A 14,200-nucleotide genomic window follows, 5' to 3' on the forward strand; every position below is an offset into this window, starting at 1 on the left:
TGATAAGCAGTCAGCATAGAAACGGAAATTTGTGGCGCATGTCAGCCGCCATATTCGTTATACTTTCGCTTATACAAAATCAGAAGGCGCGCGCGGTAAATCGTGTTTTTGTAATACATTAATTTTAGTTTTAATTTGAGAAATGTCATTTAGTACTGGATTCGGAGGAACAACTTCGACACCTGCTCCTGCATTTAGCTTTGGTGTTACAGCTTCTACTACGGCGACACCAGTGAAACCAGGTAAGTTATCTACTTTTAGGTTAAGTCACATTTCGTTTCTTCTCTTGTTATATATAAGTTACTTTTTCGAATATATTTTCAACAAATTTGCCATTCTGTAATTCTTATTGGGTCAAAATGTATTAAATGTTTTATATTTTTTGTAAAACTTATTATTGTAGATATATGTAAAATATCAATTTAAAAAACACTCCATTTTTCAATGTGCTGCCTCATCACAATGCCTACACATATAAATATCTTGTTTTACATTACTATTTTATATGTTACGATTCTTTAAGGCTGTATTTTATTCGAAAAAAAATTATTGCAGATTTTTAGTTTCGCATAGAACCACAGCTTGTTTTGTTTGTACTGCTTGAAATCTTATCTAGTAAAGGCTGATTCATTCCAGTACATCCTGGTTCACATTCCATATCTTCTTTTCCAAAGAAAGTACTCTTTTTTTTTGATTTAGTTATAATACATGCTGTGATACAACATAATAAGAATATTATCAATAGTGCAGTTAACAAAGCAATTAAAATCGATGAATGACCTGTAGGTTCTTTAGTAACTGGATGATGTGGTTCTGTTACTGCTATTGCACGTGCAAATGGAGATGTTTTTTCAAAATGCACTAATTTAGTTATAATGGGAGGACTTGTATCCTCTAAATCATACATTTCACTTGGAATTTTACCCATTGTTGTTAACATAACTTCTGCTGTAACATCCTTTTATAATAATAAAACATATTATAATTTATATTATAATATATACATATATATAATAAATAATAAAGATATATACGATGATATATCGATATATACGATGAAATAAAATAACAATAAAATATATATTATATGTAATTTTTAAATATAAATTATAAAATTAAAAAAATTAAAAATACCCCAATTGCTACATCTGTTGTACCAAATTCATGTAACAATTCAGTAGACACATCTGAAGATTGATCATCGTGACGAAGTACAACCTTCTTATTAGACATCGAAGCTAGTTTTATTAATTTATGAGCAAGTTGTCCATATTTTCCTTCCTGCTTGTTTAAAGAAATGAAATTTTTGCATATTTTGCATATTTTATTCTGTTAATAACCTTACCTGATTTCCATTTAAGTATGACATGGTTTAAGATTTCGTTTTTTTATTATATTATTTATAATATCAAAAACTTTTTAATAATATGGAAAAATATGGAAATTATAGGATATTTTTTATGTATTTGAATTATTTGCAATACGCGTTATTAAATTCTATAAATAAATAAAATGCAAATTATTATCGCGATCGTATGCAAGGCATTTCTATCAAATACATATTAGTTTTTCTATTTGAAGCAATTTCAAATCAATGAAAACAAAAATCAATTTTTGAAAATTATAAAACTTCACACTATACATTTATTATTTCGTAATGCGCTTATTTATCGCAAACGCATTGTTTAAATATATACATATATATTTTTTTTTAAATGTATATATAAATAAATTTATATATACATATATATAAATAAATATAATATATTATATATATATATATAAATATTAATAGTTTTTTCGTATATGAAATAAATATCTTTTAATAATTGTTATTATCAATATAAAGTTGTCATGTTTTGTTTATTAAATTTATATTCCTCATTTGAAACTTAATATCTTAGCAGGATTTGGAACTTCATCTTTTGCATTTAATACACCATCAACCTCAGCACCCAGTCTGTTTGGTTCTTCTTCGACTCCAGTAGCAGGAGGATTTGGAAGTGGTGCTACTTTTGGATCGCCAGCAGCCACTGGTTTTGGTAATACATCAACAAGTGGTTTTGCTTCTGCACCTACATTTGGTGCCACTTCTACCACTGCTTTTGGAACTACTCCAGTATTTGGTAGTACACCTGCTTCATCAGGCACTGCATTTGGAACTACTTCCACTTTTGGTACCACACCAGCCTCCAGTTCTGGCTTTGGTACATTTAGTGCCAATACAACATCTTCTTTAAGCTTTGGTGGTTTCAGTGCATTTGGAACTACAACAACCACATCAGCACCTTCCTTTTTTAAAGGATTTGGTACTACAAATACAGCTCCAACTTTTGGTACATCTACAGCTTTTGGTGCTTTTGGTACAAAGCCAGCAACTACAACATCTACTGGTTTTGGTGGTTTTGGAACAGGTGAATATTAATCAAATCATATTTTTGATTATCTTATATTTTTATATATAGCAAACTATTTTTGCAGGCACAGGATTTACTGGTTTTGGATCTGGTTTATCGCAAACACAACCCCAGTTTCAACAGCAACAACAACAACAACAAACTGCTAATACTTTATCCGAAGCATTATACAATGCTGTATTTAATTGTCAATTGTATAATGATGAACGTGACAATATTATTGCAAGATGGAATCTTATACAAGCTTTGTGGGGCACTGGAAAAGCTTATTATTACATGAATGCACCACCTATTGAACTTAATCAAGAAAATCCACTATGTAGATTTAAAGCCATTGGATATAGTCGAATGCCTGAAGCTGACAATAATGATGGTCTTGTTGTACTTTGTTTTAACAAGAAAAAAAAAGATGTCAAAGAGGGAGAAGTACAATTGATCAGTTTTATGAATAATATTTTGGGAAATAAACCCAATTTAACGCTTACAATAGACAATATTAAATCAACTGGAGAAGATAAAAGTCAAGTGACCATTTTTGTCACTGAGAAGGGAATTACAGGAGCTCCAAGGAAGATTCCTGCTAATGAATTAGTTACATATTTATCACAACCAATGCAAAAGCAACAATTAATGCAAAATGGTGTAGAAGATATATTACCTTTAGTCAAGTTAGATCCAGCACAACTTAAAGAATATTTAGATAATCCACCTTGTTCTATTGATTTACGATTATGGAAACAAGCTCAATTGGATAATCCTAATCCAGAGCTTTATATACCTGTGCCAATGATTGGTTTTCAACAAGTCAAGCACAGACTAAAATGTCAAGAAGAAGAAACAACAAGACATAGAAATTTTCTAGATATGGCAGCTGAAGAAATACAAAGATTACAAAGACAACATATGGCAATACAAGCTAGACTAAAAGAACATCGAAGAACATTATTAGAACTTCAACATAGAGTATTACAAGTATATAAATATATTTTCTCTGATGATTATTTTTTATTATATATATTTTTTATATATTTATGTTTTATTTATATATTTTTATATATTCAAAAATTTTTTAAGGTACTTGTACGTCAAGAAATTACACGTAAAGTTGGATTATCTTTACAACCTGAAGAAGAAGTTCTAACGCGTAGGTTCGAAGCCATGCATTCTCAAGTTAGCGCTCCAACTCAATTCAAAGGTAGAATTAGTGAAATGCTTTCTCAATTAAGAATGAGAAATCATATAGACACTCACAACCAAGAAAGGTATGCAATGGATCCTATAGCTCAAGACGATATAAAAACGGTATGTAAATATATAATAAAAATGATAAAAAGTAATGAAAATAAAAGTATATATAATCTATGTTTCCTTTTTTATTAGTATTTAACAATGGAACAACATGGTATGGCACAACTTATAGCAACAATAAATTCTGATTTGGAAAGTTTGAAAATTATTAAAGACGGAATGTCTGAAATTCTAATGAGTCATAATATATCGTGAGAGTTATATTTAATATTACAAATTGTTTATGTATTTTTATGAACATAATTGGAGTGACAATTAATATTATTCCGACAACAAATTTGCAAGAACTTAAATGGAAGCTGCAACTGCAAATAGAGGTTTTTTTATCTTTGTAAATTGACATATTTATATTGAATCTACTTCATAAATGCAACTCTTAACTTTTTTTTATTAAGAATTAGGTATCTATTCAAAAACTTTATTTTGCTTGAAAATAAAATTATTATAATTTTTTACGTATTAAATAATAGCGTTTAATAATGATCGTTAATAAAATCAGTTCGAAGAAAAGTTCTTATAACAAGTTGTCGCGAGGTTGTATTATATTCTTCCATCAATGTTATTAAAATGCGTTTGTAATATTTCTTATATCGAAAGAAAAGTGAAATTTGTTATATGCTGAGAAAAAAAAATAAACATTTTTTATATAAATAATATTTTTTATTGAATAGTTTAATGTCATTAAACACACTCTTTTCATTGCAGAAACGTTCATACTTTTCTTCATGAATACCTTATACATAATACATCTTTATATACATATGATACATAGATGTTGAATATAATATATTGGGTAATTTCTTTCAAACTCATTATGATACAGCTACGTTTTCAACCATAATATTTTTTGAAATTTCCATAAAATATGGTAATATTTTACATCTTTTTTCTTTTATTTTGTTTGTTAAATTTGGGTTTAACGTATGTATATACAGGTTTCGACAATTGTTTTATTTTGAATTGATCGAATTACCCGTAAACTTATATCTCAGATTTTTTATTATTAACGAATTAAGATTGAGTAAATCTTATTCGATATCAAACTTGTTTCTGCTTTAAGATAAACATTAATGTATTACAATATATATTTGGCTTCACAGTCTAACAAAAACGGACAACTTTTTTTCATCTTTTCACCGGTACGTATCAATCCTCATCTTCCTTGATTTTTATTAAAAAAATTTCTTTAGTGATCAGCGAATTGAATATACTTTACGTATACATATATATTTATAAAAAAAAAAAAAATATATATTAATTCCAAAAAAAAAAAAAAGAAAATAACGTTTCATGCATTCTTGCATAATTTTCAAAAACGACATAAAATTGGGAAAACGAAACTACCGATTATAACTTAAAATAGAAATTCAAATTTAACATTCTAGGTCGTCCTGAATCTATGTAAATATTGAAAAATGTTATGGAAAATAACATTTTTTAATATTAGAAAGCATTAAGAAAATATTCAAACATTAGGACGGCCTCGAAAGCCGAATATTAGTTATAATCGGTAGTTTAAAGCAAATTTTTTTCAAAACTTAAAATGTATGTCGATTTGTAAAAGAAACGTAGATCTGTAGGATTTTGAGTCTTTCTTATAGATAGCTTTTTTTTAAAAAAGCTAACTTCCATATGATTTAAAATTCTCTTTATTTATTAATCGTTAAATCTAATGGAAGATCCTGCTCCATTTCGACAACATTCTCATTTTTAACTCGAAGATCTTGTCCGCAGGTATTGTTCGTATCCACGATGTTACCCCACATATTCTGCAATCCGTACTGCAAATCTACCGTGCCCAACAGGTGTCTAAATAAAGGATTCTGTGTTTTAAGAATCAAATCTGAAAGGATCTTCGTTTTTTCCAAAATGTTATCATTATTATGTACGCAACATTTGTGACGACAACAACAATCGGTGGTATCTTTACAAATTTCTTCCTTGATCGGTATTTGCTCGACTTCCATCTTAAGATCTTCTGCTCGTTTTATCACAGAATGTCTCACAGGATCACTAATCCCAATATTTTCCTTTTTACATGGTGTGCTGTTAATGATCGACTCGATATTTCTGTAGTCAACAGAGCTAATTTTGTTGGGACATTCAACGGATTCTTCGATCTTAATAGGTGTCGATTGTGTTCCGATACGAGGCAACGTATCAGGAACGTGATGCGGGCTGGTCTGAGGCGATTGAATCGATTGTGGTGGACTTCCTTTAATGATCGTGTTATTAGAAACATACATAGGATTCACTTGAATTCTTTCCGGTATTATATAACTGTCGTCATAGATCCTCGGATAGATTTTCACTTCCTGTTCGTACGTTTTTCTAGGTGTTATCTGTTCCGGTTCTTTACGTTGGTCGTGAAGATTATACATGTTGTTCCACTCAACAAAATTCCTTTGTTCTTCAAAACTATTGCTAGCTTTTGGACTCGAACTTGACATGCTGCTTTCGATGCTACTATCTTTTTTATCAGACGATTCAGAGTGAGTACTACTACTTTGCTTTTCTGGTGAAACAGTGTCGAATCTTGTCTTTTCCTGAGAATTATTCTCCTCGAAGCTCTTCTCTTGCACTTTATCGTTATTGTTTACGTAATGTCTATATGTTTTTACATGTTTACGCAAAGATGAGGGATCAGTGTACCTCTTCGGACAACCGGGAACTTTGCAACAGTAAGGCTTGTCTACGGCGTGAGTTCTGGTGTGCTTGAATCTGTCCGAGGAATTCGAGTAGGCCTTATTACAGCCTTCGACAGGACAGACATAAGGGCGTTCACCTGTATGGGAACGAGCGTGAATTTTGAGATTCTCCGCTCTGCTGAAACTTTTATCGCATTGAAAACAATGATGCGGCTTTTCATTCGTGTGCGTTCGGACATGGACCAACATCTTATACCTAGAGAAGGAAAAAAGCGACGAAGTAAGAATTGAAATTCAATCGATTTAAAATCATGCAAAAAGAAAATGAAAAACTCTTTACCTAGCATTAAACCCACGTTCACCTCTGGCACATCCTTCCCAGCCACAATAGAAGAGTCCACGTGGTCCCGGCGCAGCATGCAATCGTGCAACATGTCCTGCCAGTTGTTCCAAGGACGTGAACCAACGACCACAATTCTGCCATCTGTAAATTGGAACGGAATGTGTTAGTCTTTAATTTTACTAGTGTGATTTCAATTTGTCTCACTTGATCATTTCCAAGTATTGGAAGCGTAAGTATACGTTGTATACATGAGATACGTAGTTGTGAAACGTTTAAGGATATTGATCTTTGATCGCTCAGTTGTTTCTAGCAATCGACCCGTTTATAAGATAATTATTGTTTAAGGCCAATATCTCGAATCTCGAGTTCTTCCCGTCAATCAATCTATTTATATTACTTATTTTTCCAGTCACTCATATACCGAGAAATTCTAAATATATCCAACACGCGCAAGAAGAATCACTCTGTGCATTTTGATCATTTGATTGATTGAAACCCTAGTGCATCTCTTATTCTTCGAAGAGAAACGTATAAATCTTTAAGAAATTTCATTCGATTCGAAACTTATACGTATTCTTCCCTTTTTCAAGGTTAGAAGAAACAAGTAGCATGCCATCACGTGTACCAGAGTCGATGTATAGAAATGTAATCGAAGTGGAATGGCATTCAGTTGAAATATCGATGCATGATTTACGTCAAGAATGTCCGCCAACCAACCAATTGATACCAATTCCGTCCGTTGTGCAATTGGCGTCGCTTGACATCACTTTATTTAGACGCATGCGCTATTTATCACGCTAAACATCGTATTCTGTGAACGGCCATGTTGTGTAAAAGGTTGTGGATCAAGGTAATGATGCTCACCATCTAATTCCCCAGAATTATATACAATCATTCTTTCTTTATTTGCATAATTCATTGTTGTTACATTCACATTTAATGATAATCTCAATAACTATAGAGAAAAAGAATTCGTCGCTCATCGAATTTCAGAGAAAATGGAGGATTTGTCATATGACGAATATCATTTCAGTGATGACAAAAACACGTTTATGATTACGATAATGAAACAGACATTCCCGAATACACGAAGTTACCACATGCAAAATGAATGTAACGAATTATTGGACCATGATAAATTATATCTCAAACCAAAATCTCGTCGAAATAGATCGTGAACGCAAATACAATATTGCTAAATAATCAGAAATCTTTATTTCGGGGTTATCGAAATCTGACATTTTTTTTGAAACAGTAAACACTTAGATTTGTCAAAGTCTCGATTCTAGATCTTTAAAAATGATCTAATGTTTTTATAGTATTATATATCATATACATTATATAATAATATAACATAATACAACATAAATTCTTCAAATATTTAAACTCTCAATTCTCTTTTTTTTTTTTTTTAATCTTCACTATCATTAAAGGTAAGAATAAAACAAAATTTAAATTTTATGTTCTTAACAATTATATATCATGGCTTGAATTCTGTGCTTATAATGAATAAATATTATATTTATTATTATATTTCTATTTCTAATCTTTATTTTTTTCTTTTTTTCTTCCTGCAAATTTCTCTTGAGGAAAATTGAACTGAATTATAAATAACAAGAAAAATTACGAAGACATTTCAAATTTCTTGAGCATTTCCTTAAAAACAACCGTGGTATATCTTAATTGGAAATTTTTCTAAAACAAGAAGAAGCAAGAAAAAGAAAAAGTAGTATAAAAAGAAATGAATATTTTTGATATTCCTATATCCATTCCTATATCCTATATCCACTGGATATAGGAAATTGGTTAAAGTCAGAATGACGCGTGCTGTGCGTAGTCATACGCATGCCATAGATAAATTAGTGTCACTTAACAGAAGTGCGCGTAAACTCGAGATTCGTGTGAAAACCCATCCTTGAGTCAAATAATTCAATAATAAATGAAAAACACAAAAATAAAGAAAAAATGAAAAAAAGAAAATCAATCAATTGAACGAGTCAATCATAGAAAGAGATAGAAGATAGATATAGAAATAAGTAAGTATTTTGATATTGAGTTTCTTGTTTACTGATAACAAGATGCAGAACCAAAGATAAACATTCGTTTCAGATTTTGTAGGGGAAAGGAGAGGAGAGAGAAGTAAATCTGCACTCAATTTAGATAACGTCTCGTCATTACATATTTGCAAACTCTGTTTTTCAATGCGGATAAATATGCTCGAAGGTGTTAGCAAAATATCTTTACGATTCTACATTTGAATTGCATCTCCAAGTTTTCGAGATTTTTTTCGGATAATCTTATAATTTTTTATAAAATTTTACAAAAAATTTTTTTTTGTTAGAAATCGAATATCTTTTTTTACATTTTATTTAAATAATTTTTTATGTCCTTGACAAAATATTACAAAACTGCTCTGAATTATTCTTTGGTATGTGAGATATGAATTACTTATATCAATTTATATTTTATAAACAAATGTTATGCATTTAAGTTCTGCGATATTTGAAATGAAATTATTCAATTTATGTTTTAGTATATTACAATTTTAAATATTTCAACTACACCTATATTGTTTTATTCTATAAAAATTCATTAGAAATCTTATGATCTCATTTGGATCTTTCTTCGATTTTCAGATTTTAGATCTCTAAAGCTTAAAGAAAACAGTGATATAGTTTACCTGCACTTTAGTTGGGCATTCTCTCCACGTCGAATAGAGCCGAGTTCCAAACTGGAGTTGGAGGCGTCTGAATCGCTGTGCACTGGGCTCGGTGGACCACCGTTCGTCAAACCATCAGGCGACACTCCCAAACCCGGCAACGCGGTCGATGGGGAAGTTCCGAGTTCTTCCTCGACCGGCATGCTTCGCGGCCAAACCGGAAGGTCTAGCGGTGCTTGCTGATGCAGGCTGAGGCTCCCGTAGTAGTTGATGTTTGGGCTAGTCGGGTAACCGGAAATCGGGCTGTAAAAACCCGGTATCGTTCCTAGCAACGTGCCAGGATAACGAACGGAGCCGTACCCACCAACGTGGCTTGGCATTCTACCCGGGACGTAAACGATCATTTTTATTCTCTTTTTTTTTTTTGTATTTTCGTTAATCGAATTCGACCAGAAACGTGCAAACTTCCCCTTTTTAAAATTTTTAGACTTTCAATCAAAGAGAATTTTGTGAATGTATGGTATCGATTGTGCTCACTTTGAAAAATATGATTTAACGAATGGATTTGGAAGGTTGACAATAGGTTGACAATATTTTCGTTTATTTCAAATCAATTTAATCTTGCGTTTCATCGGCTGCTATATATCTATCTGATTGCGATTGATTCGTATCACCTCTTTATAGATTGAAATTCGTTTTCTTCTTTCGCGATTTTATCGCGTTTTCGAAAGCGTTTCGAAAACGGCGGACGTCTCCTCGTTTCCTCAGACCGTATCGAGGGTAGGAAACGATCGACGCATCGGTGAAAATCGCGAACAAGACTTTCCAGGTCTTGCCGGTCCCTTTCTCTGTGTTCGAGCCCTCAATCCGAACTATCCGTTCCCAACAAGTCGAACACGGCACAGTACGCTCACATATACACTCTCGCCGTAGCGCACACCCTTTTATCACACTTAGTCCGAGTCCGTATCGTCAGATGTACTTGAACCGATTCGACTTGAGTATACGGTAGCTCAGGAATTGTTTGCTGTACTCGATTGAGAACATAACTAGGCTGGCCCGCAACAAATTCATCAAACGTGGGTATTCTTTCTTCGCGGTGGCCGTCGTCTTTCTAGAACGATATTTCAAATCCGATCCGCAATTCCGATCGAGCTTCGTGGCGCGTGGAAAAACACAGCAAATGTTTCGTGGAGAGCGTTCGGTTTACTACCGACGCTAGAACACTGTCGCCTTCATTTTTTAGTTTCTTTCTATTATCCCTCTGTTTTGATCTGTGTATAAATTGTAACTCTAAAGCTTAGCTTTCCTTATTCTTATCTTTCAACAAATATCTTGGAGCGTGATGCGCCGATGATCGGAGTTGTTTAGGGATGATGAATCGCGTACCACGGTAGTCAAGACGTATATCGATGATTCTCGAAAAAGAAGACGAGGGTAGAGAGAGAAAAAAAGAAAGACACGATAGAAGATGTGTATTAAGAAGAAAAGACTGCGACGAATATTGAACTAATGTCAACGACGAACGGACAGCTTTATATATAGCCGCGCTATCGTCGTCGATAACGCCCCATACCCCCCTTTCCTCTCACACTAATACATCAACGATGATAACAGACGACAGTAATCTTCTCGCTCCTTGTAAACGTCTCTGCATATGGATACGTCAGTGAACGATTCGAATGAGCTTGAAGAGACCTACCGATCTTTTCAAAAATGAAGAATTATAGAAATGGAAAGTGGAACAATAATTCTTTTAATGATTTTAATAAAAATTTAATTGCGATAAATATGTATTAAATTTGTTTGATAATTATAGGTAGATTAATAATCGATTGCTTGTTATATATTGTGAAAGGTAATATTTATTTTAAAAAATATAATAGAAAAGCTTGTAATGTAAGGATTTTTAATTAAGTAATTTCTTTTATTTCTTTATTTGATTTTTTTAATTGCAAAAATATACAATTCTATAAAAAATTGTTATAAAATTATTAAACTTAATGTTGAATATCATTATGATCACTTTCAAAGTAGTCTTTGGAATCTTAAAAAGCTAAACATTAATATTAGCGCTTTGTTTTGTTTCAAAACAATTTTGAAAATACTTTTGTAGATTTTAAAGCTGCAAAAATAATTTTAAAAATATTTTGTATTTTTTTTAAAGTCACAGTTATTTTTGATTAATATCATTAAAATGAAAATTCTTTTTTCAAAAGAACTTTGGACTAGTAAAAATAATTGTATTACAATATTTATTATAATTTTGTTTTTAAAAATAAAGAAAATATTCAGAGAAAGATATTTTAATTATATTAATGACATCAAAAATAATATGATTTTAAAGACAATATAAAATATTTTCAAAATTATTTTGGAAAATGAAGAGCACATCAATAGTTTTCCAGAGAAGAATATTTTAGAAGATATTATATTGCTACATATTTACCTAAATATAATTACAAGTATAACAATTTTACTATAATAAATTCGCAAATTTTATTGTCAGATATCGTATAAATTAATTTCTATTAAAAAATTAATTATAATTAATTATTATAAAATAATAAATTAATTCTATTAAGTATACGTTTTGAAACGTAACTGAGTAGTATTATAATATTCGTAAAAAATATTCTTTGATACGTTTAGTTCAAACGGTCAATTTTGTTTATATTACATTAGTTCAAAGGGCAATCATATAAAAATTCAGAAGATTAATTCAGTTAATATATTCGTTACGACGTAGTTTTTTATTTTTCTATTGTATACATACACGAAATTTTTATATTTAACAAAAATACTTCTATATAACATAAATTTATAATAATTATTAATTTAATCTTCTTATTCATATATTTTAAAATTATATAAATTTTCATGATATATCATAATTTTTAAAAAAATTTTTATCTATTTAAAAAAAATCATTAAACAATAAGACATCTAATATTAATATTAATAATAATAATAATTAATATTAATATTAATAAAAAATCAACATTTCAATCTAGCTAATATTATAAAGACAATGTAATGATTTTTAATTGTTGCATTGATCAATTATTCACATATTTTAAATATTACATAGTTTTATATTTGTTAAAATTGTAATAAAATTTTCGCAACATATTGGTTGAGAATCACTGCTGTAATCTATATTTAAAACGTAATAGTTTTAAACATGTAAGAAATTGGACATGGAAAATATTTTTCATATATCATTAAATGTTTTTTAATACATAGTAGAAAAAAATTATATTATTTTCATTTTAAAACAAAAATAAAAAAAATATTCTTTTTATAAATCAAAAATATATATCCATTTTTATATCAGATCGATAAAAAAGTATATAATATATTCTTTGATGTCATAGAATTTTAGTAATTCATTTTTATATATTATCAAATAAAAAATCAAAAATCGTTATTGTATAAGAAAATTGACGAAAGAAATCGTCAATCTTCTTGAATTTCCTACCGTCGATATCTCAACATCGATACGGCGCATTAGCTCGATTATTCTAGCCATACCAGGCGCCACGTCGAATTGCCAGTAGCGACTTCTGAATGCATCTGTAGCCGATCGAAACAAAAATCGAGAAGGGTCCTCTTGCCCATGATCCGCCCGAAGAAAAAGAACAATAAAGAGGTCACGATCCCGACAGGTACGAAACGAATAGGTATCCCTTTTGGCCGGGTGCCATGACACTTCGAATTTAGAGGCATGGCTATTCCTGTGTTAATCCTTTTTTAAGTCCCCCCTGCGACGGACATTCCCCTGCTAACCAAGGAAAACAAAGTCCTACATATCTTTGAGAAGTAGGCGCATGTTATCGCCACTTGCATTAACGCGTTGGCGCGAATGGACGCTTGCAAGCTGAATCAACAGACACGACTTGACTAATTCTTTTCCACAAGGTAAAATTTCAGCATAGTAAGGAACACGCGCTCGCATCGTGGGTGGGCGCCCTCTCGCGTTCGTGCTTCGAAATTTCGTTGAGTCAAAGTTCTAGTGATTATGATCAAAAAAATGTGACATATTCGGAATTGTAATAACCATCGTCAATAAATTAATTGAGATTCGATTAATCGATAATCGTTTATTTGATTCTTATCTTAATAAAAATTAGTGAAATTAACATTAGGTAAATTAATTATAAAAGAATCAATTGAACACTATGTATTAATGCCCATTGAAAAATATGCAAAAAAAAATCATATAATCTAGAATCAAAGATATCGAAGAAAAAGAAGGAATTTCTCAAGAGCAGATCCTATCGAGGAACAAATAATCAAAATCCCCTCCATCGTTTTCGTAAATACAGTGAGGTGTGTCATTATTAGGTTAGGTTTATGACGTCAAGTATCGGATTATCTTAATGAAGGAAAAATTTCGCAAATTTCGAGTTACGTAAGTGAATGAAGACCATCAATTGTGATGATTGCTTTGAGGATTTGCGATACAGAAAATAGATAACGAAAAAATAATCGCAAATAATCGCAATTCGATACACTTGCCCAAAAATCGAATCTCTCTTGGATACATTCAGACATTTAAAATGATTTGAATGGTTTGAATTTCATTTTGCTTGTAAGCCGTCCTTGAATTCCTTGTATTCCTATAATATTATAAAACATCATTATAAAACATTTTTGCGTGCAACTGAAGAGATCAACGAGCTGTCAATAATCATCACGCGTTCCATCTTCGCTCAAATTGTAGTCTGGCAGATGCATGTAGTTTCTTTAAATTACGTTCATTAATTGCAATATTCCGACTGTCTTTGAACATATGTAAGTATATATGAGTAAATATATATCT

The 14,200-nt window shown here is 30.9% G+C and overlaps 2 protein-coding genes and 1 long non-coding RNA gene across 4 annotated transcripts; 2 read left to right on the forward strand and 1 right to left on the reverse strand.

The window, feature by feature from the left end:
* The first annotated feature begins 80 nt into the window (after positions 1–80).
* LOC122716413 (nuclear pore complex protein Nup54) lies at positions 81–5,042 on the forward strand. Of its 2 annotated transcripts, none has more exons than XM_043939453.1 (5): positions 81–242; positions 1,905–2,414; positions 2,482–3,389; positions 3,492–3,719; positions 3,798–5,042. In XM_043939453.1, the coding sequence occupies exons 1-5, from the start codon at positions 143–145 to the stop codon at positions 3,918–3,920; spliced, it is 1,869 nt and encodes a 622-aa protein (XP_043795388.1). In that variant the 5' UTR covers positions 81–142; the 3' UTR covers positions 3,921–5,042. The 2 variants fall into 2 exon arrangements, with proteins under 2 accessions (XP_043795388.1, XP_043795389.1); XM_043939454.1 differs by having other exon boundaries at positions 1,908–2,414.
* Positions 4,364–11,133, reverse strand: LOC122716414 (zinc finger protein GLI1-like). Its single transcript, XM_043939455.1, has 3 exons — positions 9,397–11,133; positions 6,714–6,857; positions 4,364–6,629 (listed from the first exon to the last, which is right to left on the reverse strand). Exons 1-3 carry the CDS (start codon positions 9,777–9,779, stop codon positions 5,375–5,377), a joined length of 1,782 nt encoding a protein of 593 aa, XP_043795390.1. The 5' UTR covers positions 9,780–11,133; the 3' UTR covers positions 4,364–5,374.
* Positions 8,209–9,490, forward strand: LOC122716435. Its single transcript, XR_006347022.1, has 3 exons — positions 8,209–8,752; positions 8,826–8,941; positions 9,353–9,490. It is a non-coding gene; the product is annotated as an uncharacterized LOC122716435 (long non-coding RNA).
* Positions 11,134–14,200: the final 3,067 nt, after the last annotated feature.

Source organism: Apis laboriosa, unplaced genomic scaffold, assembly GCF_014066325.1.
Source record: "Apis laboriosa isolate Shangri-la unplaced genomic scaffold, ASM1406632v1 scaffold45_cov149, whole genome shotgun sequence".
NCBI classification, from domain to species: domain Eukaryota; kingdom Metazoa; phylum Arthropoda; class Insecta; order Hymenoptera; family Apidae; genus Apis; species Apis laboriosa.

Bases quoted from the DNA above. Each gene is read 5' to 3' on its own strand.
- LOC122716413 (XM_043939453.1), top strand. From the start codon at position 143: ATGTCATTTAGTACTGGATTCGGAGGAACAACTTCGACACCTGCTCCT. The intron at 2,415-2,481 runs GTGAATATTAAT...CTATTTTTGCAG, and splicing joins TTTTGGTGGTTTTGGAACAG to GCACAGGATTTACTGGTTTT. The intron at 3,390-3,491 runs GTATATAAATAT...AAATTTTTTAAG, and splicing joins TTCAACATAGAGTATTACAA to GTACTTGTACGTCAAGAAAT.
- LOC122716414 (XM_043939455.1), bottom strand. From the start codon at position 9,779: ATGATCGTTTACGTCCCGGGTAGAATGCCAAGCCACGTTGGTGGGTAC. The intron at 6,858-9,396 runs GTAAACTATATC...TCCAATTTACAG, and splicing joins AATGCCCAACTAAAGTGCAG to ATGGCAGAATTGTGGTCGTT. The intron at 6,630-6,713 runs GTAAAGAGTTTT...TTCCTTCTCTAG, and splicing joins GAACGTGGGTTTAATGCTAG to GTATAAGATGTTGGTCCATG.